Source organism: Aulonocara sp. 'chitande type north' Nkhata Bay, linkage group LG20 (genome assembly GCF_057382095.1).
Source record: "Aulonocara sp. 'chitande type north' Nkhata Bay isolate Kocher_YH1m ecotype deep benthic linkage group LG20, A_spYH_male_GT1.1, whole genome shotgun sequence".
Lineage (NCBI taxonomy): Eukaryota > Metazoa > Chordata > Actinopteri > Cichliformes > Cichlidae > Aulonocara > Aulonocara sp. 'chitande type north' Nkhata Bay.
This window is the reverse complement of record NC_141363.1, coordinates 7,477,587-7,489,851: the sequence shown is the minus strand read 5'-3', so window position 1 is coordinate 7,489,851 and position 12,265 is coordinate 7,477,587. Positions and strand designations below refer to the sequence as shown.

Sequence of the window (12,265 nt, the reverse complement as noted above, 5' to 3'; positions counted from 1 at the left end):
ACTACTTTGTCTGCAGCAGCTTTATTGTTTTCCGCCTGTATTGTGAGTTTAATCTCTTAAGATTTTTCGGGTAGTATAGTTTTATCTTCCTTTGAAAAATCAACTGCTCTGCTGCCACTACACTCTTTCATGTTTGTGATTGGTCAGATGCTACCAATGCCACTCCTTACATGGAAACGTGCAGGGGAAACCCTGGATTTACTCAACAAGCTGTTAACTAGCTTTGTGATCACTTTTTTTTGTTGCAGATGTTAGGGTAAGTGAATCCAGATAACAGAGAGACACCCTGAGTATATTGAAGGGAGGCAGGCAGTGTTGGACCCTTTAATAACTCTGCTGGAAAACTGAACTCATATTTTCCAGCAAAGATTTCACATGTAGAAACTGTTTCTTCTCCATCAGTAGTGCATACAGCTCCCCCTTCAACTCACCATTCTTGGTTATCAGGCTATTTAAGCACTGGCAAGCCTTAAGTTAAAAAACATCTTAGCGTTTGTTTTTAAAAGGATTCCAACATCAAGGGGACCTAATACCAAGCACAACAGATATCTATTACTTTAGAAGTTGGCAAAATCACAGTGAAACTGACAGTAAAGTGTATTCTCTGTGCAACACTAACCCTGAAACACTTGTCTTCAGTATGCTGCATAGTTTTTAGAAATTTCCTGTTATCAAATTTATCAGATTTGTCAGGTGTGGTTGCCCTGATAGTCCTCAATTCCGCAAACTTCTCTCCCATTCAAGGATCTGAAAACCAAATCAACAATGAGGGACAATTTTATTAAGAAAGGTGGACTCAAATGTGCATTTAAAAGAAAAATATAATGGACAAAATAATGACCACTGCTAGTGCTAGTTCAGCCTCTTAGTAGATGAATTTAAAAATCCTTAGTGTCTTCCTTCTTGCGTGATTCACTGGAAGAAAACTTGACCTCTGATTTTAAACCTTGAGATCAAGGTCAGCAAATTGTACTTAGATTTTTAGTAGATGTACCTATGGTATTAATTTGAAAATCCTACATCTTCTCATTCTTGAGTCATCACAAAGTTGGATGTCCATGCCGAACGTGTGGCCATCCACCACCCGCCTGGTGGGGTGACAACAATACCCTATCAACCGTTTATGACTGAAGGGAGAAAAGCAGCAAAGGATTCACAAAAGATGCCAACATTTAAATTTGAGAAAAAAATTATTTAAAAAAAAATGAAAAAACAAAAGTCTCTGTAACTGACAGGTTTTTAACTCCATCCATCCATCCATCATCCATCCATCATCCATCCATCCATCATCCATCCATCATCCATCCATCCATCATCCACCCATCCATCCATCCATCCATCATCCATCCATCCATCCATCATCCATCCATCCATCATCCATCCATCCATCCATCATCCATCCATCCATCCATCCATCCATCCATCATCCATCCATCCATCATCCATCCATCCATCCATCCACCCATCCATCCATCCATCCATCCATCCATCTTCTTCTCCGTATCCAGAGCCAGGTCTCGAGGTTTTTAACTCAATATGTGAAATCTGTTTCTATCATATTTAGAATTTTAATGTAAGGGGTCAAAATATCATCCAGCCTCTGTAAAATGTCTCTAGAGCAGGCAAACAGGTACAGCCCCAGTCAAATATATGCACACACCCGAAGACAGGGAAGTTTCTCATTATCCGAGACAAGTCATAATAAAAACCAACACGAAACTCTTTGACTGTTTACACAATGAACATGAAGTCAGTGCAGGAAGCTTACTGCATCAATTCGGTTGATGTTCTTTTGTTGAGTGTTTCATTATAAAATATGGGAAATAATGAAAAATAAAGAAATACTCCTTTTTAAAAATATATTTGTTATCCTTTTAACAGCTTTATTTGACAGAAACAGTGAAGATCGACAGGAAAGGCATGCGGCAAAGGGCCACAGGTTGGACTAGTACCCAGGCCCGCCACTTTCAGCCATGCGGCATATGGTCACCTGCTCATCCAGCCGAGCTAAACCGGCATCCAAGAAGTACTCCATTTTGACTGAGTGTGTCCAAACCTTTGACTGATACTGTAAAAAAACAAAACAAAAAAACAACTTACTCGTCTCTGCTGGTGATATCTTTGAATTTCTCAGTGCATGGCTGCTTGGCTGCCTTGGCTTTGTGACGCTGCCACTGCAGGTTTTTCAGGTCTGCTTCAGCCACATTAAAAGTATACTTCAGCAATGAGTCTTTTCATAATTACAGTGTAATGAATTGTGATCGCTGATATGTGAAAGATGTCTGTGTAATCAGGATTTACTGGTTATTATTTTGTGTTGCATCTTACAAGCAGCTTTCAACTAAAATTATTTAAGGAAAAACAAATGTATTTTTATTCTCAGTTAACTTACTCACAAAAATTATTCATCAGTCAGCATAGACACTTGAAGAACAAAAGCTGGAGCTGCATACCTGTGTGATGTGTTCTCATATATATCATACATTACAGTCACAGGCATTAGTGTGTGGAACACCTGTACAGATGAAGTTAAGAAAGGTACATCTATACAAAAATGTACACAATTGTTTAAAAACAATAAATTTTATGAATATAGGAAATGTTCCTCTTAGTGACTGAGATGTCCTATTGTGTTATAATAAAGCTTTGTCCTGATTTTTATTGATTAAGCAAAGCGTAACCCAAACGTAAAGTATTCATTAAGGTGTTTGTCACATAGGCATAATTCCATATGAAGCAAATTACAAACATCATAGGGTGTTTAGCTTAGGTAAAAATGTAGTTTGTTGTTGTTTTGGTTTATGAGCTTAAATTGTTTCATGTGTGTATTGTATATGAGTTTAGACTTGTATACAGTTAAAAATGTATGGATCGTTTAATGTCGAATTTGGAATATTGATTTGTAAACAATGGAATTTGAAATAAGAGGGTAGGAACAGAAAATGTGAAACTTCATCTTACTTCTTTTTGAGCATAAACATTGTGTAGACATAGAAATATTCATGAAAATATAATGTTTTCAAGTTTTTCATTCCTCTTGTAAATCTTGAAATATCTATGTATCATTTTCAGAGCTTCCTTGTTCTTGTTAGACTTCAGTCTCTCCAACCATGCAGCAATACACAGAAAGTCAGAATTGACACTTCAGATTCAACTGGTGTAAACACTTGAAACTTTTATGCACTGATTTACAAACGTAAACAATTCGTAAACCGGTGCATAAAAGTCAAGTTTTTATAACGCAGCTATATCTATATATGTATTCATGTAGTATTCATGATTAATGGAAATAAATAAATAAATAAAAAATTTTATTTGCCCCTTAAATTGAGTATTTGTTGAACTCTACTTCGAGTCACATGCAGTTTTCTGAAGTCAGGACTCTTCCTCCACCCTTACAGCTTCTAAGGAGCATGAGAAAGGGTCTGTTCCCCTTTCATCTTCCTGTGATTTTTTACTGACATCCACCATCATATCTGTAATATAATATTTAAAGTAGGGAATTTCTTAGATAGAGGATACACCAAACCCAATGAAAAGATCCTAGAAGGATAAGGTCCACTACTTAAATAACTTAAAATTATGACAGAAATGTAATTCATGGTCTCTAAATTGTGAAAAGGCCCGAGTTTCCTCACTGCATTAAATGAAAGGCTGGAAAACTCTGATTTGCACATATGACTTTATTATTATTATTATTATTTTTGTGTTATTATGTATTATAATTAAAACCCATTTTTAATTTAAGTAAGTATATTCGCATTATACTGAAATTATGTAAAATACACACAGAATTTGTTCAAATGGTTCCAGTTTATTGGCATCCACTGAATCACTTTCATTACAGAAAAAACATTACCCCTAGTGGCAGAGTCCTGGTAGTACAGACTGATTCTATAGAGAAACACATACCACACAGCAAGTCAGTAAGAAAATATCTAAGTGTTATCTACAGTCAAGCATATCTGGGTTAAAATTTTACTGAAATCTTTCCTGGTTTTGGTTTTTATCAGATGAACATGAATTAATGAAATAATGGCTCCGCTTTAATGTTCGACATCCAAAGTCCAAAGGTTTACTTTGATATTAGGGATCATGTTAAAGCCCAAACATCTGTTTTATGACCCCAGTAATGACTCTGACGAATGCATCCACACCTTTGGTTGAACAAACGCTGCAGAAAACTGCTAATTTTCACCTGCTCTTTGAAAGATTTCGTGGTTTCAGGCTTCCGGGAGAGGCCAATCATTTTACTGCAACGGTTTTCCATGAACAGCATGTCTCAGCTGAGCGTTTGGAATCAGCAGATAAGCTACAGCTTCTACAATCTTTCTTTTATATAAGGAAAAAAAATCACCTCAGCTGTAGCAGCAGGAGTCGCTACGTGTTTCTGAAGACGCTAATGAAATGAGCAGTTTGTTAAACGTCTCTGATCTTTTTATCATAAACTTTTTCAATAAATGTTTTTTTTTTTTGTGTGTATCAGACAACTGAAAATTAAATATCAGTTAAGCAAAATGACAAAATGGCCTTCTCGCAGAACTGCTCCTAAAAGGCTCGTACCAAAATAATGACTTTGGTAATTACAACTTTTCCTGACCTCAATATCTAAATAAACACATTTGTTACAGGATGGATCAAACATGAAAAGAGAAAACAAAAACAAATATGAAGGGGATGCAGGCGTGAACCTGTTGAATACTTAAATCGATACAGGCAGTTAGAACTGTGGAATATTTAATAATTATTTTTGATCAGTCCAATGTGTCTATTAATGTTGCTAAAGTAGAGAATGGTCAGTTCATTTCGCAATAACATATAATCTAATTAATGCAACTACGCTACCCTTTTATTTAACTTTTCCAAACATGTTGTGATCAGTATATCAGCAAATGTCGTTTTCTGACTCGTTTATCTTGACACTTCTTTTAATAACGGCTCAATCCTCCTGATGTCTTCATTTATTTTTATTTTTGCCTTCTTATCAATTACCTTTTCAAAAGATACAGCAATAGTATTTTTAGTTTTAGCATTTAGATGATCTTTTTTCAAACGTGCAGGATTTCATTAGCAAAACTCAAACTGTGCCTCTTTTCCACTAACGAACATAATGAGCTTCATCATATTTCAAATGAAAGCATGACAACAGTTCTTTTGAACCTTGTGCACCTTTGTATCAAAATAAGGAAAATCCTTACATACAGGAAAATAAAAAGTCCCTTGTCTTTAAAATTGCTGCCTGAATGATTGTATCCCACAAATCCCATTTTTCAGACTCTACCAAGTGTTACTTTAATGAAAGCGCTGTGTGTGGCGTCCGGTGAAACAACCAAAAAAGCAACACATACTGAAGTGGCCTGATATTTTTTCTAACTATACAAACACACACTTACACACCGTAAATCAACAATCTCTCTAATTTGTCGATAAAAACCAAGCAAATAAAAGTCAAAAAGTAAACCTAATGAATGGTACATCCTCTTCACAGTGTAGCCACAGCCTTTAGGAATTAAGAGAGCGGACAGACAGCCTTTGCTCACTGAATCCGAACTATAACTTACAGCCAGATGCTTCGACTGACATGTCCTGATAACCAGGTTTACGTCTAAGCTCCTCTTCCTAAATCACTGAAACTTCCAGCATTTAAAACAAAATAAAAGCAACAGGAAACTTGTTCCAAGCTGGTGAAGTGGAATCCTTGACGATCGAGAGGGTACGGGGGAAAAAAACTAACAAAATAAACAGGCTGACAGAGTCTTTATTCTCCTCTGCAGAGCATTCTCATTTTACCAAAAGCCTTCCTCGTCCTCGTCCTGCAGGTTTGAGTTAGCAGGTAGGCTGGCGACTGTTAAGAGGATTGACCACACGTGTCCTCTGGCTGGAGACACAGTTGGGAGTATTTCTGTAAATCCAACGTGGAGCTGAGATTGTCTGGGGAGGAGCATACGGGAGACTTCGTCGAGGCAAAGGGTTCTCAATCGGTGGAGAAGAGGTCGCCTGCTGAGGGGAGCGGGGCCAGACCCCCAGTTACGTTGGGCAGCAGCGAAAGGTCAGGGAGACTCTGGATGTGGGACTTGAGCTCCTTCCTCACCTGAGTCACTCTCGCCAGTTTCTGCTTATACTCCTACCGAAAAAATGACGATACGCACAGGTATGAGCAAATTACATCTTTTTTTAATATGAAAACATGTGAGGCAGGAAACAGAAGAGCAAGGCAGTAAAGAAGGGAGATGACCTCTAAAGCTAGATGCACCAAAATGTCAGTAATAAACGTCAAAATTGTATTTAAACATCCAAGAATAAACGTCTGCCAACTGTGATAACCAGATCTGCTTTTTACAGTGTGCTGACCTTCTGACCTCTTTTATTTCTTGTCATGTCAGACATGCTCCCAGCTATGTGGGCATGTTTTTAGCCAATGAGTGCTTTCAGGGCTGAAGCATTAGCTGTAAACTGCTTCTAAACTTCTAAACAGCAGAAATAAACATGTTTGCAGCTGTTTTTATCTCCTCAGCTAATCTGAGTCACTGAACATGACCTCAAAAAGATGGGGGTGTTGTTACCTTTAGGTATTTTTCCTGCAGTTATCTGTGAAATAATATGGCATGCTGTATGGTAACTGCTATAATGAGTTCAGACATCTGTACTTAACTCTACAAAGTGTATTACAGGTATTACAGCTCCCTTTATTAATGAGACAAACACAAGCATTCAAACATCCTTTTCTAATGACTGTTGCGTCTGTCAAGTGCCTTACCTCCAGTTTCTTCTCTCTCTCCATGAGTGCCTCCTTCTGGCTGCTGATGTATTCAGTGAGCATACGTGCTAACTGCCGCCGGTCCTCCAGCTCTGCGGCCAGACGCCCGTTATATTCTGCCAGCAGCAAGCAGGCTTCATCCACAGTTTTTGAGAGCTTGTCTGCGGCTTCTTTGTCTAGAGTTGAGCCAAAGTGTGTTGTTAATCTCAGAGCCTTAATTTAAACTGAGGTTACTCCAGATAAACATGCTCCTCTGCATGCAGTGCTTGATTGCTGTATATATGTTCTGTCCTAACATTTATTGATTGAGTGCGAGTCTTTTTGGAAGGAACAATTCTATCACACTGAAAGCAGAGATAAAACAATCTAAGCTCAAGCTCTACAAAAAGATCTCCTGAGGCTGCTCTCTCCTTAGCTTTCTGTGGTCAGTGTGGTACACACCATAGAAGACACCTGTGATGCTAATTACAGGGCACAATCTAGTTTACCTTGGCTCTTTTCCACTAGTACCGGTACCTACTCGGATCAACTCTACTCGTTTTGTCTCATTTTTCATTATAATCAACTACCATCTAATGTGGATGGGATCATTACAGCAATTTGGCTGAAACTGCAGGGTTTAAAGAAAGTCTGTTTTGAATTTTGTGAAGGAGTCACTCTCATGACTCACCGAGTGACACCACTGACTTGCCAATTGGCAGCATGCCGTCTGTTAGCATGACATTTTTGGATCGATTCAGCTCGCTTGGTACCAGGTCTTACTATCAAAAACCATAAAAGCCGAGTCGAATTGAGCTCAGTAGGCACTAGTGGAATCAGTCTTTTCTAGGGGTACCATCATTTATAGCAAGGCCAATTTCATTAGTTGTTTAAAAAAAGGATTCTGCTGAACGACAATTTAAAAGCAATGTCTGATTTTCTTGAAGTTTTTTGTTTTAGTGTTATTACTTATCTCAGTTTCAAGTTATTATTTTAGTGACCACTGTAGGTTGTTCTTTCTTTGACAGAAGGTTACCAACAATTTTGTCCAAAACCGAGCTGAGCTGTCCAAGCCTTACCTGTGATCTTCTCCAGCAGGGAAACATCCTGGACTTCCTGCGGCAGCGAGGCAATCTTCTGACGAACAGCTGCGTCACCTGATGCAGCGTTCTCTAAGTCCTGCAGGGCTTTTACCAGCTCCTCTGTCTGCACGTGTGCCAGAGTGTGTTTAAAGACAGGAGACAAGGGAAAAAAAGGAAGTGGGGGAAACAGTAATAAGAGATCAGTAAGGAGGCCAGTCAAAAATACCACCATTTTAACATTATCTGGATTAAACGTTGGCATCTTCACCAGCTGAGTTGCCGTGGAATCTGCGTTGCGAGGAGAAGTGTGGCTTCTATAGTCGTTGTCATCATCGTCCTCATCTTCCTGGATCTTTTGATAGCTTCTTTTCACTGGCTTTTTTTCTTCTGCAGAGTGATGTTTGGAGATAACAGAACAGAAAAAACACATCATGAGGTCACTAATGTGTTTCCTTTAACACCTATGATGGCATACTGATGTCGACAGGATAAACCCGAAAATGTATTTACTGTTAGATAACATTTTGGGTACTTGAACGCTGCTCTTTCTGTTGTTCTGTGATACAAACTCAGTAAAAACCTGCCATTTACCTGCAAATGCAGGTGTGTCGACACACATGTTGTTAACAGTGAAAGAGTGAAAAGAAAGGCTTCCTGTTTGGAGAATTATTCAGTCGTAATCAGTGTATTTACTCAGACGCAGCCCACTGATACAGTCACCTCATAAATCATGACAGCTCTCTAACAAACGTCCACAAAATGTGACTTCTTTCAGTATTGGTGATCCCGGCCACGGTTTTAAAGTGAAATGCTGTGATGTCAAACGCATCGTATACATTTACATACACCTGTGACAACATGTTATGTAATAGTCATCTAACCTGAAGGCCTGGGGCTGTTTGAGTCTTCTATGGCGAGTTTGAGCTGCTGGATGAAGTCGCTTCTGTAGAGGTTCCTCTCCTTCCAGATGTTCAGCAGTCTTTCCATGTGCTTTTTACAGTTCTCGTCTGCATCACTGCAGGGCGACGAGAGGAGCAACAGATTTCAGCAGACAATAAGGGAGTAACGAGTTACATAAAAATTTTAAATTTAAAGACGCACAGGAAGGCTATAAAAAGATCAAAGCACATCCAGAGTTTTTATGACATATTTTCTAAAAAACAAAAGATAACGGGGGCTGCAGACGTCCAGATAGGATCTGCTGTGCTTAATAGATAAGCAAAAACACAAAACAAAATTCAAACAAATGACTTCCCATGCATCTACTTCCCCACACAGACTCACACACATTTACTACATTCAGGAGAGTCTAATTTGGAGCAGACTTAGAGAACACGGTGGTCACCGTTAAAATATACCTGGCAACATGGGAGCAGGCATCGACGAGCACAGACTCAAAGTCTTTGGTGAACTCGGGGCCTTTCTTCTTGCTGTTCTGGATGACATCATTAGCCAGATACAGGAATGTCAGCTTCCTGCTGCTTTTAGCTGCAACGTACATGAAAAATATCTCTTTTTAAACGTTAGCTTTAACAAAATTAACAAGGAAAATTCACAGAGTGATTATCAGTTTCTCACATTCAAATTATTTTGAGTTTGAGTTGCAGTTTGAGTTTTAATTGGCATATTTTCCCTTCATCATGCCCATCTCCTTTACTTACTGCATAAGAATGAGGAAAAATACACTGTTAGTCGCAATAAAACTGGATTTACTAGTATTTCTATTCTTTCACACCCATGTAAGCTGACCATCTATAAGGTCTTAGGGCAGGGGTGTCAAACATAAAGCCCAAGGACCAGAATCAGCCTAGCACAGATTCCAATTCAGCCCACTAAACAGCTTTGGAAAATGTAGAAAGGTGCATAAATTTTGGATTACAGCTTTTCCTACTGAGAAAGACCTCCCCCTTGACTGTTCATACTGCACCAAAGTAATTAAGCAACAGATAAACAATTAACTGAGAGAAAAATAGTTTTTTCCCCCGTACAATGCAGTATAACAGTTTAGGTTTTTGGGTTTGTTTGTTTTTTACAATAGGTCCACAGTTTTAAGAAAGGCTATTTCCTATTAACAAAAACAAAAACAAAAAACAAAAACAAAACAGTACAGGACAGACTGGGCTGTAAGATACCAGAAGTCATCCTACACATTTATTTCCTGAAACTAAAATAATGTCATGGATTAAATGCACAGTTAAACTTCTTTGCACTGACAGAAAGGGGCTTTGCAGTGTGCTGTACGTGGCTCACAGCGTAAAATGAGTTTACAGTCTGTGTACAGTGTCCTTTACTTGTTAGTTACCGGCTCTCTCTTTGGCTGCAACATACACACAAATGTGTGGGGTTTTTTTCAGGAGGGCAGTCAGGTCTCACCTTTTTTCAGCTCTCTGTGCCACACTTTGACGATGAGGGCCGAGTGTTTGCGGTGGTGGATGATCCACAGAGACAGAGTCTGGACGCTCTGCTGCGAGCTGCTCAGCTCCGACAGCTTCTTCTCCAGGGCGGACTCAGAGAAGGACGACATGCCGGTGAGTAAGTGGGCGCTTCCCTTGTGACCGGACCGACTCCGACCAGCGTTAACGCGACTGAGCCCCGAGCTATTTTGGAGAGACTCGCACTGTCATCAAAACTGAAGTTGTGCTGCTAACTTACTGACAAGTAGCATCAAACTGTTTCCCGCTCCTCCCAAACGTTACCTTAGCTCACAGCTTCCTGAATTATCGACCAAATCCGCTAAAGCAAGCCTGCGATGAAGATGAGCTCCTTTATCAGCAGCTGCTTCTTCACTCAGTCCAGTGTTTGTTTACAGCACCAGCTAACGTTAGCCAACCGAGCTAAGCAGCCATCTGCAGAGCAGTGCAGCCCTGTGCTAGCCTGCTCTCCAAACAGACTCTGGATACACAGAACTTCTGTAACAAGCCCGATTAATACGTGTCAACCCACCAGCATAAAAAACCCAACGACGAAGCGCTAACGGCGAAACTCACACTTTGACTTTGGTCGCCTAACTCATCAAAAAGACTTCTTTCAAAAAATGGCAGCTTGCACTTTCACCTCGATGTTCGCGTCGCATGGTAGTGACGCAAGCAGACCGGGCATCACCATCATCATCTTTATCCGGGGATGAAGGCTATTTTGTTCATATCGCCACTGCTTAAATAACACAGATTTTTTTAAAGACAGTCAGTATCATCTATAATTTCACGAGAATTTTGGGAAATATATCTCAGTATTTTTGATGATTTAGACTATATATGTATATACTAGAACATGTAATAAGGCTACAAGGCTAAAAGTAATTCACTAAAGTTTTGTATTTTTGTTTATTTTTCACTGCAGTTCAAATGCATTAAAACATGCAATTTTACACTATCAGATCAATATTTTGATTAGATTGATAGGCCAAAAACAACGGGAAGAGGAGAAGATGATTGGAGCTTTAGTTATAGGCCAAACAGCCCATTGTTTTGCTATGTTATGTCCAAAATGCCTCTCTTCAAATTTGCAGTTTGACCGGCTGATCTTTTAAAAGCTGTAAGACCCGAACACTTATGTGTTATTGGTCCAGTTCAACACAAAGACATTACAAACAGTTGTTATATAGGAATATAGTTAAATGTTGTACTACTTTTCTTTCTTTGTGTACCAAATGATTAATCAAAACGTTGCCCAACTTCAGTCTATGCTTAGCTGTTTGCAGTTCACTTTGTGTAATGTTATAATATTAAAGAAGCATAAGAGTACATTAATAATGGCTGCTTTACACGTTTTTGGAAGGCTGAGAGGAAGAATTACACAGAGAGGAGTCACGTTGGTAAAGGTCAGAGTCTTACTCATAAACCTTTTGTCATGAGTAGATTTTTCTTGTGACTGTTTTCAAGCTATGATTGCTTTAACTTGGATCTATTACTCATGCAGCTCTGTTATTAATCTGACTGCAATATGTCATCAAAGGACAAAACAAAGAGAATTTATCCAACTTCCTGGCTCATACGGACATGTTAACAAATTACCTTTCTGTTAAAAGTCTGCATATTGTGTGCATGCCATCAAATCTTTGTGTTTGTACAGGCATTTGAATTTACATGGCTATTTGACTGCATAATACAGCGGATAATAAAATGCACCGTATTCCTGTTCAAACAATGGTTTTTCCCTGGATCTAAGCAAATTACATGTTAGTACAACAGGTGTGTTTGACAAAATACAGGTCAAATATCAACCAAAATGCAAATTCTGGCACACCTGTACAGCCCTCATGAAGGATTTGCACATTACAAAATAAGTGTAGCTAATAAGACTAGTGTAACATGTAACATTATATACATTTAGAAATTCGTTATTTGTTTTTTTATTTGCTTTTAAAGCACCCTTGAGTGTTTTGAAAGAGCCAATTAATAAAATGTATTACTGTTGTTGTTGTTGTTATTATTATTATTATTAGTGG

General features: G+C 38.7%; 1 protein-coding gene across 1 annotated transcript; it reads right to left on the bottom strand.

Annotated features, from left to right (window-relative positions):
* Positions 1 to 3,755: 3,755 nt before the first annotated feature.
* rprd1b (regulation of nuclear pre-mRNA domain containing 1B) lies at positions 3,756 to 10,904 on the bottom strand. Its single transcript, XM_086278066.1, has 8 exons — positions 10,515 to 10,904; positions 10,192 to 10,415; positions 9,177 to 9,306; positions 8,700 to 8,833; positions 8,087 to 8,205; positions 7,816 to 7,942; positions 6,758 to 6,933; positions 3,756 to 6,124 (listed from the first exon to the last, which is right to left on the bottom strand). Exons 2-8 carry the CDS (start codon positions 10,340 to 10,342, stop codon positions 5,975 to 5,977), a joined length of 987 nt encoding a protein of 328 aa, XP_086134192.1. The 5' UTR covers positions 10,343 to 10,415; positions 10,515 to 10,904; the 3' UTR covers positions 3,756 to 5,974.
* Positions 10,905 to 12,265: the final 1,361 nt, after the last annotated feature.